The sequence below is a fragment of the Canis lupus genome, chromosome 14 (assembly GCF_003254725.2).
Source record: "Canis lupus dingo isolate Sandy chromosome 14, ASM325472v2, whole genome shotgun sequence".
Taxonomy (NCBI): Eukaryota; Metazoa; Chordata; class Mammalia; order Carnivora; family Canidae; genus Canis; species Canis lupus.
The window spans coordinates 58851561-58871869 of record NC_064256.1 but is presented as its reverse complement, the minus strand read 5'-3'; the positions used below and the strand labels follow the sequence as shown (position 1 = coordinate 58871869).

At 45.7% G+C, this 20309-nt stretch overlaps 1 protein-coding gene across 11 annotated transcripts in view; it reads left to right on the top strand.

Moving 5' to 3' along the window:
- TSPAN12 (tetraspanin 12) overlaps positions 1-20309 on the top strand; it is an 86122-nt gene that overhangs the window by 49849 nt on the left and 15964 nt on the right. For 8 of the 11 annotated variants that reach the window (XM_049093853.1, XM_035698377.2, XM_049093854.1 and 5 more), the window contains exon 8: positions 13535-15163. The exons of 1 other annotated variant lie outside the window; for it this stretch is intronic. In XM_049093853.1, the coding sequence (XP_048949810.1) occupies positions 13535-13840 (306 nt within the window). In that variant the 3' untranslated portion in view covers positions 13841-15163. Of the gene's footprint in view, positions 1-1042; positions 2540-10865; positions 10891-13534; positions 15164-20309 lie in introns of those variants that run through there. 2 more of the 11 variants (XM_049093856.1, XM_049093859.1) reach the window with 2 other exon arrangements.

Sequence of the window (20309 nt, the reverse complement as noted above, 5' to 3'; positions counted from 1 at the left end):
ACTTACCAGATCTTCCCATAAAGTCTGAATATGGACAGAGTCACTTCAGTTGTGCTTTGCTTACCTGGAAAGCATTCAGTAAGCATTTGATAAAATTTTCTTGCTATAAAAATGCAATTCGTGTTTACTACTTTGTCTTAGATTATTTCCACTAGTGGTGTTTATAGCGGAATGAATGCCTGACGTTCGGGCTGCCTATAATTGCTTATTCCATGAATTTTGAGATCGAAAGAAGCCACCTGACTGTGCGTGTGCAAGTTGAGGAGCCAGATTATTTTAAAGGCTTTTTCATATTTTCATCAAAAGACTTTCAGGAGCAAGCTGGCATTGTCACTTATGAGATGTTCTTTAGACTTCCCATGGAGATGGAGGCTCATTATATCAGAGTGAATCTGCTTTTACATTTTATAATTAATAACAGATGCTGGTATTGGTAATGATATACTGTATAATTATATGCATAGTTGACTTACAAAAGTGGATCACTTAGTAGCTTTATGGCACAAGCACAATTAAATCCATCATTAAAAATAAGACTTAATTCCACTTTGCCCTGGAGAACATATGTTTCCTAATTGAAGAGTGCCCAGAGACCATCCACCTGGAAGACGAGGGGTCTTACAGGGAGGAACAAGTGAGGGACAGCTAGAGTTATTTATGTTGCTTATTCTGAAGCAGCAGATAGTAGGGGGAGGTATTGCAGATGTCTTCAAATATTTCAAAGTTCATCATTCAGAGCAGGAACTAGACTTACTCATTGTTGCTCCAAGGGCCAGACGTTACAGGAAGGAAATTTTGAATCAATAGAAGGAAGACCTTGCTCATCAAAATCCGTCCAATTGTGACACAGCTTCTTTTGTAAAATAATGAGTGTCTCATCACTAAAAATATTAAAGCCAAGGTCAGATAACCATGTCATTGGTGGGTAGAATAGGTTTTTAAATTAAGAGTGGATCTGGACTAGATGAACTTCAAGGTCCCTTTTATCTTTCATATTCTGTAAGCTCAGAGATAAGAACTGCCTTTTTTTTTTTTCCTGCAGTCTTTCTTCAGTAGTCTGAAATCAAGGAAATAAATCATTCTCAACCATCTGGTGGCCTGCATGGTCCCTGACCCAGTAATATTTTATGACACATTTGAAATCTGTGAAAAAGGACAGAGCAGAAAGATAGCAACAATTGCACAATACCCCATCAGAGGTATTGTCAGGTTTGGTACACAGGTCCTCCAGTGCCTGTAGTGAGCTACACACTTGTGTAAAAGTGTAGGCATAAACATCACGGGTGCAGGTGTCTGTCGTCATCGGTTCAGTTCCATCACGTTGGTTAATGCACCGTGTTTTGTGAGTGCCTCCCAGGCTCCGGGTGCTATTGTGAAGGCCGGGGACACAGCAGAGAATGTCACAGACCAAAACCTCTCCCGTATAGCTCCTATTCCAGTTGGGAATGCAGACATTTAGCGAGATCAAAACAGCAATAACAAATAATTTCAGGTGGTGGTGAAAGCATTTTGAAGACTCTGAATAGGGTCATGTGCTAGAGAACGGCTTTCCTGGTGAGGGAGCTGCTTAGGATGGCTGGGAACCTGCTCTTGGAGGAAGGACATTTGAGCAGAGAACAGTTGACGAGAAGGAGGTGGCCATGCAAAGATCCGCTGAAGAATTTTTTTTTTAACCTAAGAAACTACAAGTGGCAAAGCTCACCCAGAGGTGGCCTAGTCCAGTGAGTACTGACTGCTTAATCTCATGGGGTCGTTGGTGTAAACACAATCTCCAAACACAAGGTGTGAGACATGGCCACAGCCAGATTTCAGACTCAGAGTGTAAGTTGACGGGATGCAGGACTGGGCTGCGTCTCTTCCCTCTCTTACTTGCTGAGCTCTCTACCGTACCATTACTGAAGTTCTCTGTCTACACCTGACCTGGAAGAGAAAAACCAGAGAGACAGAAAAACAAAGAAGGCTGGCAGAGGAAAGGGCTTCATGGCGAGGGACCCCCAACCTCTTGCCCTGAACCTGTGCTCTTCTTGGGTGGCTTCAAGAGAAACGTGACTCTGCTCAAATGGTTTCCAGTGTTTGATAGGCATGTTTTTCAGTGACTAGGATCCATAGGTGTCATCAGCTTTGCTTGGGAAGTGTGAAGAACCACGGTTGTGGAGATGGCTGCAGGGTTCGCTACCCCAGATACCAAATCTCAAGGGGACTGAAATGCCATTTTTCTCCTCCGTTTGCCACCTCAAGAAAAGTGCATGGAAGCCAGTAGGTTGACAGCAGGCCCTGCTGCAGATGGACCAACTCAAAACGTAAAGACAAAGAGGAACAGAGGACACAGTAAGATGCACCCCAAAGACCCCTTTCTTCCTTCTGTAGTTAGAAGAAACAGCACTATGAAAAGAGATTGGCTGCTGCTTCAGAGAAATGGCCTTCACGGCAGATTATAGGAGGGCCGGACAGAGAGATGGTTTCCACACGGCCTTTGGAACCCTTTCCTCTCAGACCTTCCGTCTGTGTCTGTTCATGCTATGTTGGGTTTGAATAGCAAATATTCTTTATGATTCCCTTTGGGACAAGTAATTTAGCCCCAAACCATTTCTGCCTCTTTGAGTGTTTTTTTAAAATTTCTTCTCTGAGTAACAGAAAACATCTACAAACAGGATGATGGGAGGGGGGGCAGGGAGCGTGGGAAGTGGCGGGATGTGGTCTCCCTAAGCCCCCGTTGACCAGACGAATAGCCCCGATAGTGACAAGTGCGTGCGGGTCTGTAGTGCTAACGGAAAGCACCAGGCATATTGGGAGGCTCCCCCCGGTATCCTCCCAGTAAAAGGTGGGGGTAGCCCACAGTGAACTATGTGGGGTGGCTCTTGTACCTTGTTTAAGATTTACTTATTTATTTTAGAGGACGAGCAAGCGAGTGAGCGTGAAGGCACAAGGGGGAGGGGCAGAGGGAGAGGGAATCTCCAGCGGACTCCACACTGAGTGCAGAGCCCTACGTGGGGCTCCATCCCACGACCCCAAGATCAAGAGCCGAGGCGATACCCTTAACCACGGTTCATCTGAAGTGTTTGTTCTCCATGTTGTGTGTTGACTGCCGTGTGAGCTGAGAGTCGTGAGCTCGTGCTGTCGTCCCTCACAGATGGGGGGCCCGTCCTCCTCGCCTCCTCTGTGCCCCTTGTTATCGGCAGGTGGCATTTGCTTTATGATCTACGCCCTTCTTGTCGGGGGGCATCTCTGCCCTCACATTCTTGTCCTGTCGCCACTTAGGCAAGTCGAGGCCGTATTTCTGTGTTGACAAATTGACACGACTTTGACTTTGTAATTTGCTCGCACAGCACTGTCAAGGCCTAAGTGTTGGCCTAGTGGTTCTCCGGTGGCAGCAACACGACAGCGTGTGGGCAGGGGCATGGCAGGCGGAGGTGCTGGCAGGGCGGGCGGGTGTGGAACGAAGGGCCCTGTCTGCCCTGCTGCTGCACGCGTGTCATGCGTGTCACGCTGAGGCCTGTGAGCAGTTCGCCAGACAGGCCAACATGTCTATGGCTTGAGGTATTGCAATGAACAGAAGGCTTCGCGAGTAAGGAGCCTGCTCTCAGGGACATGAGCCCAGAGCTGCCTGCCCAGACCCTGGGCCGTAGGTAGCTCCCAGGCCCAGTGGTCACTTGGTTGGAATGTCCCCAGGAGGTTCTGTCTGCGAGTCGGAGATGCTCCCCCCTCTCCGCTGACACTTTACCTCCTCGGCAGCAGCCGGCAGCGCCTGGCCCACAACCCGCGGTGGTCCCTGTGCCTCCCCCGGCCCATGGGACCAGTCTGCTGTGTGGGCCCAGCACCCCTGCGATCATCAGGCTGCTTGAGCTGACGGAGCTTCCAGCCGCCCAGCGGGATTGGCCTCAGGCCCGCACATGTGTCCCTCTTTTCCTTCCCTCTCTCCGACGCAGCTCAGGTGTGGTTCCCTGTTACCTGTTCACTGTTCAGCTCCCCTTCCCGTGCTTTGTTAAGGAAGCCTTGCACACTTGGCCTTTAGGGCGTTACTCCCAGGAGAGCCATTAGAATATTTTGACCTGAAAGGAGGGCAACAGTTTTGGATTCGGGCTTCAAGGTCATTATGTTGGCACGAGGAGGAGGCGTGGAGGTGAGGACCGGGCCTCGGGCCTCGAGGCGGGGAGCACGGGGAGGAAGCTGCTGTTGGGGAGCCCATGGGGCACCATGTGGCTGCGCTCAGTAGACCTGATGCAGGCAGAGATGCGGATTCAGTGAGGCCTGCACGGGGAGGCGCTGATGCTGCACGCAAGGACTGGGCGAGGTGGGAGCCCCTCTATCTCCGATGAACCCGTCGGGGGGCTCAGGCTGCGAGACACCGGGGCTTCATAGGTTGCTCCTGTTTTCTCTCCAGTTCTAAGCAGTGGGAGGAAGGAGGGCACGGGCAGGGGAACACCCAGCGCCTTCCACCCTGCACGCACCACCGGCTCACATCCGCCCTGCTTAGCTGCAAAGGAGGCTGGGCAGCGTGGTCTCTGGCTGGGAGCAGGTGCAGAAATGGAGAACAGCCTGGAGCAGGTGGGGGCACTGCGGTCTACAGGTGCTGTCCGTGAGGGGAGGCAGTGAGCGCGTGGCGGGAGACGAGATCTCATGAAGAGATGGGGTGATTACGCGGCAGGGGACAGAAATCGGGGAATGGCACCATGGAGTTCAGAGGACGAGACCCACCTGTTGGAGCCCGAGGAGAAATGGAAAGCAGTGTCCTGGAAGTCTCAGGGAAGGACAGGGGCCCAGGAATGTGTTTTCTATAGAGGGAAGAAGCATGATCCAGAAGTTAGCGGGACTCGGGAGGTTACATCTTTGCTCCGCCCTTTACCTGCTGTGTGACTTCGGGCAAGGTTTTCCTGTCTCTGGGCTTCATTTTTCTCACCTGGAGAATGCGGGTGACCAAAGAAGCCCCATCAGGCTTGTCTGGAGAGTGAATTCACATCTGTAACAGTACCTGCTTACAGCAAATACTACCATAGTGGAGACGTCAAGTAAATTAGGGATTGGTGAGTATACCTGGGAAGTTTTTCAAATAAGATACACAAGTATAAAGCTCCGTGAACACACATGACCTTGTTTAAGCCCTAAAATATTTCCATGAAGGCATATATTATTATCTCCATTCTCCAGATAAGAAAAGTGAGGCGCAAGGGGGCTGCGCATGACCTAACCTGGTGGATCTCTTTGATTCCAAAGCCCATGGTTTCAGACACTAAAATTTTGAGATGTGGAGCACATGGTGAGGAGCAAGCCGCGTGTTTGTAGATTTTTTTTCACTTGTGAACCTCCACGTCTTTATTTGTATAATGAGAAAATGACAGTACCTACCTCATTCTACTATTACACAGACGAGTCGAGCTTCCTAATGAGAAACCCTTTGCCAACCACGCGGCATGTAATAAACACAAATGTTCTGTATGTGGTGGTTGCTAATGACAGGAATGACAGTAATAATTGTAATTTATTAACATATTTATTAAAGGAAATAGAACAATTAACGATCTAGGATTGATTGGATTTTTAACTAGCCAAAGCGTGCCCAGTCTTGGTCGTAAACACAAGAAAGTATGCATTTGCTGGTGTTCTGTATCTGTGCTGCTGAAAGGAGATGTTCAGGTCAGGGTTTCAGGGACGAAATGGAGGTGGCCAGGGGCCCAACGAGAGCGTGTGAAGGAGCAGCTTGTGTGTACTACTGCCCCCTTGGCCATGGAATGCCTCCTGCTGGAGCTGACCTGGCAAGGGAGGACCGCATTGTCTGGGCTCCTGACTAGGGTCTCTTTTCAACCACATCTTTCTGTAAAGGTGAAAAATGTCCCATAGATGCAATCTTTTGAATTTGGTGATTGTCTACCCAGTGAGGATATTGAGAGAACCAGATGAGATATGAGGGACTGGCATTAAGAAATAGGGCTTGGGGCCCTGGGTGGCCCCGTCGGTTAAGTGCCTTCAGTGCGGGTCATGATCGCGGCGTCCTGGGTGGATGGTTGGAGCCTGGCACTAGGCGCCCTGCTCGGCGGGGAGCCTGCTTCACCCTCTCCTTTTGTCCCTCCCCACTGCTCTTGTGAGCTCTCTCTCTCTCTCTGCTCTTTCTCTCAAAATAAGAAAATAAAAATAAATAAAATTTTAAAAAAGAAATAGGAAGACTTTCTCTACTGCATTTCCTATGCATGGGTTTGGTTAGCCTTACTCCTAAGAGAACAGGGAGTCCTATGGTGAATTTTATTACTTGCTATTTAAATTTTTTTTTTTTTTTAAGGAAGCATTTCTTACCTCACAGCAACGTAGGTTTATCAGTGGGGAACGTCTGTTCCACCTGTGTAAAGCTCGTGGACTCATGAGCTGCATTCAGTTTTTTAATTTTTGAAGAAATAAGGCTGAAGATTTTATCTGTGTAACTGATAATTAACGCAGTCATTTCAAACTTGGAGAGTCATGTTTATTACCAAACATCCATTAGAAAAATATCAATACTCACATGGATTGGCACCAAGATTTTATTTATACTTCATCTTCATAAGCTGATTAGAAGTCTGCCTAATTTTTTATGTGGCCTGTGAATAGTGAGTACTAAAAGACCAAGGGGTTCTTCTAATTTTAGAAAATCATTCTGGAGCTAGATCAGAGCATAATTTCAAGTATATCATTTCCTCAAGTGACATCAGGCATCCTGACATGCCTTCCAATAGATCCTACGAGATGTAGGGATTAGTGATTTTTTTTTCTCTGATAAAAATCGTGTTATTATTTGCAGTTAATAGTTGAGCAGAATTTTAATCCTGCGGCGAGCAAAGTAGGTGAGCCAATATACTTAATCATACCTCTGAATTTTCTGAAGTTATTAATGTAGGACTAACATAGCTTTATTTAAGAAGAAAAAATATTCAACGTAAATCAACTGTAAGAGTATTTCATGTGTAATTCAGTTCTTTCCAATTCTGAATCAAACACCCTCTGTGAAATGGAATGCAGTTTTGAACTCTAACATTTCTGTTTCCTCTTTGACTCACTCAACAGAAATGTTTGTTTATGCAACTAAGTCTCTATGAATAGTACAATAGAGGATATAGAGATACATCTGTATTTTTTTTCCTTCCCTAGACTTAGGGTCTTGTTTTTCAATAAAAGTCCACATTTACACTGAAAAGTGTAAACCTCACGCATGATTATCTGAGTGGCTGAAAATAAGCTCACAACTTGCGTTCAGAGTGAATTACTTCACTGAGGGCCATGGAGCATGGGCCATCAGCCCTGAGCTGTTTCTGTGAAGAGTTGAGAGTGGCTGAAGAGGACAGTGCTTGCACAGGGATCTGAAAAATACCATCCTCAGGAAGAGGGATGTTCTTTTGGAAAGTTAATCCCTCACTTTTAAGTAATTGTGTAAGTGATGCACGAATATTCAGAGTGACGCTGGATATGCTGCAAGTTGCTACAGAACCATCTGGGTCATCATCAAACAAAATTAAATTATGTACAATACAGAGAGATTTGTTGTTAATGAATTCTCTTTTTTTTTAAGATTTTTTATTTATTTATTTAGAGAGAGAGGGAGCAAGAGAGCACCAGCAGGAGGGACGGGGGTCGCAGTGCAGAAGGAGAGGGGGAAGCAGGCTCTTCGCTGAGCAGGGAGCCTGACCTGGGGGTCCTGGAAGCAGGGCTCTATCCTCGACCCGAGCCTAAGGCCAAGGCTGACCGACCCACCCAGGCACCCCTGTATTTAATGAACTCTGATAACAAACTTAAGTCTTAAAATTCTGAAAAAGAAAGTCTTAAAATTCTGTCTTGTTTGAGGGGTTACCTACGTACTTTGTAAACTAAACAAGGTAGCGTTAGGGCTGCCATATTGGTATAAAAACTGAGGGATCTCGGCCTTTGCTTTGAATAAGCAACCCTTGCCCACCTGGACACAGTGTCAGATCATCCCCGAGATCCGGAAGGAGGCCAGGTCCTGACCCTGTATCATGTGATACAATCCCATGTCCACACTTCTAGGGAACCTTGAAAAACTGTTTGCCCAGGATCCAAACATTCACAACAGCCTTGGTTGTCTTAATACTTTTCCTGCATTTTCTAGTTTCTTAAAGTTAAAAATCAGTGTTATTTTCAGAGAAAGATTGACCAAATCAGCACAATCCAGAAAGAGCTCAATAGATCTGAGGAAGTGTATGTATTTAGAAAACTTGAGGGAATTAGGAGTATTTAGCTTGGAGAATAGTTCCAGAGAAAGTGATGGCTCTTCAGATCCGGCTGTCTACCTTATGGAAAAGAGATCATCTGAGAGCAGAACCAGGACCAACACATCTCATTTAAGAAGACAGGTTCCAAGAAGGAAAAGTTGAAGAATTAGTGTTATTCAAGGGTGGACAGGATTGTCTAGTGAGGGAATTCCTTTCATTAGAAGGGCATTTTCTTGAAGGCTCTTTGTGTGTGTATATGAGCCATCTTTTTTTCTTTCTCTGCACGTCTTATAACTTTTGTTATTGTTGTTGAGAACTAGACATTTTAAACCATATAATGTGGCAACTCTGGAAACCAGACTCTCCTCCCCCTCGCAAAGTCTTTTGTTTGCTTGCTCATTAATAACTTCCTGAACGAATTCTGTGAAGCCTGTATTCTTTGTCATGTGTGGCCACTGAGGTCTGCTCAGTTAATTCAGGGATCAGTTAATGAATCAACAGAGATTTCCATTAGAGGCCTGAAACCAGAAAGCCTCCCAGTCCCTGTCATGGGTTCCCAGAGCTCCAAGTTAGCCAGAGGTAAGACCTGACTGCCTTCCTTTCTTCCCTTAGCATGTCCACAGCCCTGGGCAGCACTGCCCTACTCCCGTGCGTGTCACTTGTGAGATCTCCAGATCTCCCAGAGCTTGGCCAAGGTCCCTGTGGGCTACTCATGCCCCCAGATTTTCCTCTTCGGCTTTTTGACTAGCTCAGTGTGTGCAATTATTATGCACTGCCTCGGGCAGCCTCAGTGTTTGTCTGGTTGCTTCTGACAAACACCCTCAGGGAAAAGGCTGTTGCCCCGGCAGAGCTCCAAATCAGGTTCAAAGAAAAACAGCCTTGCCAGTGAGGTCTTCCAGGGCACCAGCAGATAGGACAAATAGTGACAGCTCTCTGAGAATGGCGCTTTGAAGGCACTCCAATGCTGTTTGTTGCCTCTGGCTTCCAGGCCACCGGTTTCCCTGTAATTATGGGCTGTTGATTTTCAAGGCTACTGCAGAGCTGGGGAGAGGAGATGCGGTAGGGCTAATTAAAATGTGACAGAGCTTGCTGTTCTGACTGGGCCTCTGGTACTTTTCTTGAATAAGGCTCCGCAGATTGCTACAAGGTTTGGTTGATTTTCAGAGTCTAAAAAAGTCGATTGTGACTATTTTTGCTAGTTCTTTCATTGCTTATATGGAAGAGAGAATAGTGAGAGGTCCTTTCCCTGCCAGTTTTGCTGATGTTGTGCTGGAAGTGCTTTTTAGCCCTATTTTTAAAGGTTAAGAAGTTGAACTCATTAATTTCCAAAGTCCCCTCCCACTCAAGCGTATTCAATGTCAACTAGGGTATCACATGCCCCAGACCATCCTGGATGATGTGATATACCGTAGCACCTTAATAGGTGTGGTTGTTTGAAATATAATTAGAGCAGACTTTCCCTGAAACTGAAATATGAAATACAGCAGACTTTAGTTTAGTTTTCAGTCTCTGCTTGCTTTTACTCACGTATTTGAAAAAGAAACATTACCTTTCCTGCAGTTTTTTTAAGTTTGGAATGAATTAGTCAAAAGGGTAGGAGACCTTATGCCAATAAGAAGTGTCCATCATGGGATCCCTGGGTGGCGCAGCGGTTTGGCGCCTGCCTTTGGCCCAGGGCGTGATCCTGGAGACCCGGGATCGAATCCCACATCAGGCTCCCGGTGCATGGAGCCTGCTTCTCCCTCTGCCTGTGTCTCTGCCTCTCTCTCTCACTGTGTGCCTATCATAAATAAATAAAATAAAAAAAAATTTAAAAAAAAGTGTACATCATGATAAAGCTGCCTCATTCATCACGTGGTCCCACAGAAAAAGAACAACTATCGAGGTAGAATTTAAGTAGCAGTGACTCCCGAAAAGGTAAAAATCAAATGCTAATTGACTTAAAGCTTTTCATGGGATTGAGGCATCACCATATGCGTTTCTTGAATGGTTCATATTTAATTCTGAAGTTCGTTTTAATTATTATTACCGAGTTATTGATATATCCATTCTAACGAATCATTTATTTGCATTTTATAAGTACTGAGACTGTAGGTAAGGAGCTAACTACATATAATCCACAGCCATTTTATGTCAGTTTCTTTTCTCTATAGATGGATATGGTGATCTGGAACTGGCAATGATGTTAAATACTGTATCCATATAAGTTAATTTTCCAGATGTTTGAAGCTAAACCTTTTAAATTTAACTGTCTTTGATGTGACCCTTTCCAAACTATATTAAACTCTTCTCTGCTTCATAAGAAGGTGGTGAGTGAATGTCTCGTGGCACATAGTCATTTTAGATACTTACTTCACTATCTTCAAAAACAGTGTCAGCCACCAAGGCTCTTATGAGCAAGGGTTGTTGTATCATGACTCAGGGGTGGCACAATGCTGCGATTTGGGTATTTTCATACTCTTTTGAAAAGTGTAGTACCTTGCACTTGCTCATCCATACTTGATTTTCATAGAGTTTCTATTTCAATTTGAGCTTTCTAATCTTCTGTGGGCAGACGCACCAGATCCGAGCTGACACCACTCTTACCATGTACTAGACCCCACTCTAAGTAGTGTGTTTATTCATTTAATTTCCCCAATTACCCAAGTAGGTCAACACTATTATTATCTTTTTCAGATGGCAAAACCGAAGCGGAGAAAGAGTAAGTAACTTGCCCAAAGTCATGTAGCTTACAAGTAGGAGAGCAGGGACCTGAAATTCAGAATTCTGGTTCTGTGGTCCATGATCTTAACCATTATTCTATCCAGTGTCATACAAAAATGCTTGTTGGAATTACACATAAACCTAACAATGAGTTGGCTCTGATAGACTAGCCTAATGGACTCCTTAGAAAGTATTTGAACTTTGGTGAATTTTCTTTGTGACACACAGAACATGTGTGTATGTGGGGTGTGTTCATGATGCACCTGCACATTTGTGTAAGTATTAAAAAATATGGCCAGAGAAGTGATTTTAATGAACCAGTGTTAATTAGTATTAAATTATAAATATTTTAATCTCATTTTTGGTAAAATTGATGATATTTTGCTAATCTCTTGCTGTCAATTTGCATTACATGATTTACCATAAAAAGCTCTTGAAATAGGTCTATGACGGGTTTTACATAATCTTTTGTTTCTGAGAATAATGATTTACTGGAGTAAAGTCACTGATCAGTGTCTTTGGAAGTCTAAGAATTATGTATTGTTCATTCTTCTCCTCCAATATCATGTGCCAATTAACAACTGACTCAGTTAGTCTTGCTCTCCTTGATTTAGTTGAGTTCTCTGTGGAATCTGGAAAAGAAAACAAGGAGGCAATTTTCTAAGTTTATTATCAATTCATTTTTATTCAAGTAGCTGCCTCCACAGGGTAAGCGGACTGAGTGACTGTTAACACAAACTCCGAAGAAAAGCTTTGAAAAGTTGGGTTCTTCACTGGGAGATAAATTTCCCATGGGTCTCTTGCATTTCTGCATGTCTTGTGCATAGAAGCACTGGATGCTTTTGTTCTGGACTATCTTTTCAAGGTGTTGCCTTTTTTTTTTTTTTTTTTTTTAAGATTTTGTTTGTTTATTTGAGGGAGAGAGTATGAGCAGCGGGGAGGAGCAGAGGGAGAGGGACAAGTAGACTCCGTGCTGAGCTTGGAGCCCGGCTCAGAACTCGATCCCAGAACCCTGAGATCATGACCTGAGCCAAAATCAAGAGTCAGACGCCTAACTGACTGAGGCACTCAGGCCCCCCTCTTTTCAAGGGTTTTTGCACACAAAACAGCCTTGACGGTAGAGATAGTGTCTCCCTCCAGAGCAAAGGGTGGGTGTATTTACTCTCCAGTCTAATAAAGATAATGTCTTTCTCCAAAGCAAAGGGCAAGTATGTGTACCGCCCATCATGAAAGATTCGGGTTGCCTCAGCTTGAGGTTTCTCTTTGATAATGGCACCCACTGTGTGCACAGGCGGTGTCTGGCTGTCTGACTCTGCGTTGCCCTTCGGTCTCCAGGAGCTGGCACATGCTCTGGCCATTGCTGTCGCTATGAGTAATAGAGGCCTTGGTCTCCATCCTCTGCCAGAAGCCCATAAAACTGTGGCAGGCTGATTTGTTTGTTCCCAAATAGAGGGAAATCGTAGAATCTTCAAAGTTCTTGAAATCTATTATTAAAAAATTATTTCCTAGACTTTCCTTTAGAATAAGCTTCCTTTTAGAAGAGTGAATTACCATTTCCATGTTGTGGAGGCAGCAGAGACACGGCCTGTTCTCTGTGCTTTGCTCACCGGAGACGTGACTTATGCCAGCAGTTACTCCCATTCTCCCTCCTTTCCCCTGTCCCATCCCTTCCATTATCCTTGGTTATTGTTTATCTTTCTTTCCCCTTCTCTCCTTCTAGAATTCTGTTCTTTCACAGGCACCCCTTAGCCTTTTATGTGTAACACTAAACACAAACAAAAACCTTGCTTATCTTTTGAAGTCGGGTGTCTTTGGCACATAGGGGTGCTGAAGACTCTTTCCGACCCTTACCCAGTAGAAGTAGAACCTGATGTCAGGCCAGATAGTCCTCCACGTGTATTTCTTGGCAGTGGGCAGAAGCGCGTGCGTGCAGGGGGGTGGGGTTGGGGAAAGAGAATAGAGGGACTTCCACCCACCAGCATGTTTCAGCAGTGGACTGGGCAAGCATCTCTGATCTTTGGGGTGGGGGGGCGGAATCTCTCACCAAATGAGCTATCATTGAACAGCGAATACAAATAATAATAAGGAAACATTACTTTTGAAAAATTTGGATTGGTCTCTACCAGGGGTCAGCAATCTATGGCCCATGCCCCGAATCTGGCCTGCTGCTTTTTTGTTGTTCACAAGGTCTCATTGGAATGCAGCCACGTGTGTTTGTGTACCTCCTGTCTGTGGTGGCTTTCTGGTTAACACTGGCAGAGATCAGCGGTTGCCACGGAGACAATATGGCCAGCAAAGCCTAAAAGATTTACTGTCTGGCCCTTTCCAAAAAAAAATAAAATAAAATAAAATCACCAACCCCCTGCTCTAGTTGTGTTTTATACCAGTGGCTCTCAATTTCAGGTTGTGAGGAAGACAGAAGAAGGGGAAAGCTCATCAGAATCACCTGGGCAGGCTTTTCACAAAGTGCTCACTTCCATCTGCCCTTTGGTTTCTCATCGGTGCTCCCTGCTGAGAATCACCGTATTCAGCTTCTAGGATTCGAGTTGTTTGGTTCCATTAACTCATACACGTCACTTGTTTTCATTACTTTGGACCCTCTGTAACACATCCAACCTAATGCCGCGCTATTCCTTTTACAGGGTTGCGGGAAGAAAATGTATTCCTTTCTGAGAGGAACCAAGCAACTGCAGGTGCTGAGGTTTCTGGGAATTTCCATTGGAGTGACACAGATCTTGGCCATGATTCTCACCATCACTCTACTCTGGGCTCTCTACTATGATAGAAGGGAGCCCGGGACAGACCAAATGATGTCCCTGAAGAATGACACGTCTCAGCATCTGTCCTGTCACTCAGTGGAACTGCTGAAACCGAGCCTGTCGAGGATCTTTGAACACACGTCAATGGCAAACAGCTTTACCACACACTTTGAGATGGAGGAATTATAGAAGAATGTCAACGGAGGAGACCGCAGAGTTGTTTTATTGGACTTGTGAATTTTTGAGTGCACACTTATCTGTTTCAGAAAAGCGTAGAGATAAAGATGTCGCCATCAAGGAATGCCGGAGCGTGTAGTTTTCTACCCTTTCAAGTGAAGAGGGACAAGTTTCATTTTGTAAGTCGCCACCTGGGCAGTGGTTGGCGCCCTTTATGATGCTGAGGGCAGATGTCATACCCACTTTATAGCCTGCATGAGATGTTTCCTGAACACAGTTATGCTCCGAGGCTTATGCTGTGGCACAGCGTGACCAGCATCTCTGCATCCACGTAAACATGCCGTGCTGTGACGGCGCGGGGGCTGCAGTCGAGCTGGACGCTCCGCTGGCCTCCATAAGCTTGCTAGTGTATCAGGTACCAGTGGACTCCTGACGCAGGAAACTAGGCAGGGTTATGTAGTGAGTCGTATTACTTGGTGGCCTGTTCTTTTGAAAGTGGGTAGATTTTACATATGAAAACCCTGCAGCTGGGTGACTACCTAAATGTGATTTTTTTCTGGTTACTGAAATATTCTTACTACTTATAAGAGCAAATTACCACGTTGTCTTAAACTGATCAGGGATCTATGTGTATATAAGAGTCTGTGCTGAGTCTGTGTAATTCAGTAGATTTCAGTTCCTATAACGTTAAGAATAATCATTGTGAGTGAAAAGGATAAATTTGTCCTGTATAGCACCATTATTTTTAACCTTTCCTGTTGATAGAGCTTTAAAATTCCGTTTCGGGCTCATATTACGTACATAACCGTTAATTTAAATACTTAACCACTAATTTTGAAAAATTGCCTGTGTGATGCGTTGGAATCGTTGTAATTCAGAATAGTCGTCTGGTCTCTAGGAAGTATTAACAAGAACGCTTGCACATAATGTCGCTCATTCAGCAAAATCTCGGTTGCTACCTTTCTCCCAAACTAAGGCTCTTTTGAGGCTCGACACTTTTTAAAATGAGCTTACTTTTTTTGTCTTCTCCAAACAAGAGGCAATAGTCCGCGAGTCTGAATATAATTCTACAGAGAACAGTGTTCCTTTTCTCCAGCAAAATGCCATGAGAATCATTAAAATAAGTGACAATTTAACTAGAGATTTTCTTTGTTTTATTTCACTGATTAAGATACTGTGGTGAATGACACAGATTATTAAATTTTTTACAAGAGTAAAATATATTTATTTGAAATGGGGAGCGTGCATTTTACTGTATTTTGTGTGTTACGTTTATCTCTCAGAAATGGAAAGAAAATTAAAATGTGTCAATAAATATTTTCTAGAGAGTAATAATTAGTCTGTGTCTAATTTCTATACATTATAAGCACTTTTACCACTCAACATGTTGAGCAAAAAGAGAAATATGAGAAAAAATCATTAACAATAATAATTTCCAAACTCTGGACCTAATGTGTAAGAGGATGGGAGGAAAGACAAAAAGATGCCCGTGGACCTTTCAGGTTTGTTTCTCAGCTAAATGAGAAATAACATGGTTGTTCGTTATAATATAAAATATGTACATTCGTGCTACTTTGTCTTTTCAGTGCGCTTTCACGTCCCCATTTCTTAACGTAATTTTTTAGGAGAAAATGAATCTAAGAAATGCAATGTTTGAAATCAACTGCCCAATTTTATCTCTTCCATCGAGTCGATGGAAAACTGAGTAAATCCTTTGCTCAATCGAAACCAGAAGCATCCCTTTTTATAATCTGAACACCCACCTCCCTGTAATTTCACCTAAATTTGAGACAGCTATGAGTGTTATTTGAGTTATTTGGATAATGATCAAATTATCCCAATGCCTGCTTTTTCGTTAATGTGTCTCAGTCACGAAAGAACAAGCATATATTGTGTTGACCTCAGTTAAAAGAAATCCTCAAATTATAAATAAAAGTCAATTTCTACATTTTTAGACTTGGCTGCTTTGATATATGACCTGATTTAGTACCCTAAAATAGCCAACATAAACAGAGGCCGTCATCTTCTCTACACTACACTGGCTAATGGGAACAAATGACATTTACAGCGAGGTCTACACACGCCTCTTGTGGTGCAGTGCACTTGGAATAGTAAGACTGCAAGAGACCTGAAAGCGTGTCTTTAAGCTGGGAGGGCTGAGGGAGCTCACTGTTCGGGTGAGCTGCAAACAAAATTGCTAAGTATTTGGGAGTTTTCAAAAGCTTTCTTTTCTAGAAGTCCCCACTTTTGGAAGTCAACATTGAAGATGATTTTCAGTCTAGTTAACAGCCCATTCAGAATGCCTGGAAGGTTCAGAAATGGCACTAGGTGGGGACACCTGGGTGGCTCAGTGGTTTAGCACCTGCCTTCAGCCTGGGGTATGATCCTGGAGACCTGGGATCGAGTCCCATGTCAGGCTCCCTGCATGGAGCCTGCTTCTCCCTCTGCCTCTCTCTCTCTCTCATGAATAAAATCTTTAAAAAAAAAAAAAAAGGGAAAGAAATGACGCTAGGGGATGGTGTCTGTTTTCAAGCCCTGCTTGAGGGACACTGAGCTAGCCACACATAGAACAAGGAAGAGAAGATGCAGTGAGCGGGGTCATGGTCACGGTGCGGGCAGGAGACAAGAAGGGGTGGGGGCTTAGGGCCACTGCACCGAAGACGTGGCCTGGAGAGCCCTCCGTGACTCTGCAGTTCAAACTGGGTGTCACCCGGGGCGGAGCTGGCCCCCTGATGTGGTGGGACGGCACGGGGTGCTGGGGAGGAACCAGGGCAACAGAAATGGAACTTCAGGTTTTCCGACTTCATTTCGTAAGGCAACTGGGAGTCATGCAGGCAGCTTCAGAAGGTGGAGTGATGCGCATCTCAGAAATCTAACCGGATGAACCAGTGATGAGGCGGTGCCGGTGAGGGGGGCGCGGCGACGACGCCACCCCCACGGGCGGCCACTCCTTACCTTGGGTAGGTACCGGGCGCTGCGCAGTTCTAGAACCCTCCAGGCTGTGGCAGGGCGGCTGGGCTGCTGTGGCTGGGCCCGGAGAGAGGATCCTCACCAGGAAGAGAGAAGTGAGAAAAGGGGGATGCATGTGCCCGATGACAACAGGGCGAATCCACAAGAACTGGCAGCAGATGGGGGAGCGAGAGGCAGCAGAGGTGAAGGCTGGCTGGGGCAAGTGGGGGGCCCTCCCCGGAGAGCGGCCACAGGGGAGCGGCTGGGGCAGGTGGGGGGGCCCTACCTGGAGACCTGCTGCAGGGCAGCGGGTGGGGCAGCAGGTGGGGGGTCCTCCCTGGAGAGCGGCTGCAGGGCAGCGGCTGGGGCAGGTGGGGGGGCCCTACCTGGAGACCTGCTGCAGGGCAGCGGCTGGGGCAGCCCAGGCCGGGCCGGCCGTGCACACCAAGGCATTGGGGCGGCAGGGATCCCAAGGGGCTCGCGGGCCCACAGGCCCCGGATTCCGCAGCATGGCCTGCGGCCCAGGGAGCCTCACGGGATCGGGCTGAGGCCGAAGCCAGGAGGAGGAGAAGCGCACGCAGAGCTCCCCTTTGTCTGAACCCCCCCCTCCGCCAGTGAGTCGACCCAGCCTCCTGCCCGTCCTCCGCCTGTCACTTCCAAGCAGGCTCCTCCGACCGGACCCGTGAGCTACTGAGCTCCCATTTGCTGCCTCCACGCGCCTCCCAGGAACACGTCTGGCAGAGGCTGTCGGCCCGTCTTGAAAACTCACTTACTTTCTCTTAGGGCACGTTACCGCATCCTTCTCCATCTCGTGCATTCACGGGCGCCCGCTGGGTGCCGGGCCACGGGGGCCATGGGGTCCTACGGCGATTTCCTCGGCTCTTTGCAACTTCTTTGCACCCTGTGTGCGTCGTGATCCCATCTCACGACAGAAGAGTAATTCAGAGAAGTGTAGGAGATGCATCGAACCAGCAGGTGGCGGGGCTCTAACCCCCCCAACCCCGGGGACAGGGCACCTCAGCTGCGACCTTACAGGGAAAACCCAAATCCTCCTCCATCACTCAGTAGCTCCAGGCCCAATCTGCCTCCAAATCCTGTTATTTTTTCCCTTCAAAATGAGTATTTTTTCTATCTAATTTTGTTCTTCCTACTATTTCCAGAACAAGTCCAAATAATCAGAAACTTTGATTGAAGTCATACATTTCTGTCTTTTCCCACCTCTTGTTCCCTCTCATTGGCCTATCTTGCACACACACAGCCAAATTCATTTTTTTAAAAGATTTTATTATTTATTTATCTATTTATTTGTTTTGGAGCAGGAGAGAGCAGAGGGAGGGGCAGAAGGAGAAGGAGAGAGCGAATCTCAAGCAGACTCTGGGCTCCGTGGGGAGCCCAACACAGGGCTCCGTCTCCTGAGCCCGAGACCATGACCTGAGCCAAAACCAAGAGTCAGGTACGTAGCCAACTGAGCTGCCCAGTCTCTTTCATCGACACATGTATCTCACGTATTTTAAGTACTAGTTTTGACAAATATATATACACCTATAACTACAACCACAGCTGAGATACAGAGCATTTCATCATTTCTAAAAGTTTCAACGTGTGCCTTTACTGTAGATCCCTACAATCCCCACTCCAGCCCCGGGCAGCACTGACTCGCTCTGCATCACTCACGTCCTATAAAACACAATTCCTATCATGCCACTTCCTTATCCAAACCCTGCAGCAGCTCTCTTAAGGCAGAGCTTTCCAGCTCACACGTGTATTGTCATGGATGTGGCACGTTGGGCTAAATGAAGGTCGGAAGTGAGTAGCCATCCCAGACCTTGTCTAAGTGTGGACTGTGGGGAAGCAACAGCTCAGCGCCCAGGTGTGGCTGCAATACAGGGTTTAAGCAAAATAGAAGCGAGTTTGTGTTTCATAAAACATATCTGTGTGAGTAGCCCAAGGAGTCAAGCCCTTGTCTCCTGCGACTGCTGTGCTACGGCATGTCCCTCGCTCATGTGGTCCCAAATGGCTCACTCTATTCCTCATATGGGCTGAAGAAAGGGGGAAGTAGAAGGGGGGCGGGCACACTTCTCCCCTTTAAGGGCTTACCCAGAAACACACGTCACTGCCACTCACGTCTCACAGCTATGAGAGGGAGGGGAGAGAGTTCTTGTTCCAGAAACCCAAGTATCTAGTTAAAGCAGGAGATTCTATGACCATAGGAGAAGGGGAAATCAAGAGAGGTGTCAGCTAGCAATCTTGGCCACATTCCTCAGTGCTTGCAGAATAAAATACTGAATTTGAACTTATTTTTCCAGACCTATCCCCATTTACTCTCCCACAGGTTAATCTATACTAGCCACGTGGGCCGACCACCATCCACTCATTGCCGCTAATGTAGTGGCATGAATCTCAGGCATCCTTGATTTTGCTCACATCATAGTGCTCCTCTGACATATCTTCATGTCCCATAGGCTCACCTTGCACTCGGCCTTTTTTGTTTTATTTTTTAAAAGATTTATTTATTTTTTTCAGAGAGAAAGAGAGAGAGAGAGAGAGAGAGAGAGAACAAATGAGGGGAGGTGCAGAGGGAGAGGGAGAGAGAATCCTTAAGCAGACTCCCTGCTCAGTGAGGAGCCCAAGACAAGGCTCCATCCCTGGACCCTGAGATCATGACCTGAGCCAAAATCAAGAGTTGGACGCCTAACCCAGTGGAGCCATCCAGGTGGTCCTACGCTCAGTCTGGAAACCCCAGCTCAGCAATCACCTCCCCTGTGCAGCTTCCCCTGACCACACCGGCCCACGGCAGACCTCCCTCGTCTGAGCCCAGCATTTATTTGTCATGATACCTACTTTGATTCTTGTGTTTTCTATTTTATAACACTATTTTTCATTTATTTTATTGTTTTTTTTCTCTTTGTACGTCCATTTTTTCTTGAGAACAAATATGCTATTTTGTATCCCACTCAACACTTTGCATACAGCTGGGTAGTGTTTCCTTAGGTGTCAGTGCATATCTATTCACTCTATGTGTGAGTTAACACATGTATGGATTATGAGTTAGTTAAATGAGTCAAAAACTATTGTCCGAAATGATTCCAATAAGGAGAAACTACTCTAAAGGAGGCCATCTGTTTTTGACTGGGATGGAGGACACTGGATTATCATGGGCTAAGTACTCATTTAGCTCTAAGTGGATATAGATTGAATCTGCAGATTGCAGTTAGAGCTCAGGTCTTATAAATGTTTGAGTGAACTATCAAATTGTACTTGTGGTCTAATAATATAATAGTGTGTTAGATTTATAAAATGCATTTATGCCTGACCCTTAACCTTTTAACTTTGAATCCACATTTGTTAAACTGGGAGTGTACAGAGTCAAAGCTGAGTTCACATCACTGAAAAAAATCTCCGTGGAGAGTTAAGGATGGTAGCTGATCACTAATTTTGCAATTCTCATGCAATTCTAGAAAGTAACTAAAAAAAGAGAATCTGTGGCACCCAAAACTTCTTTGCTGAGTGTATCAAATACAATATTTCCTTT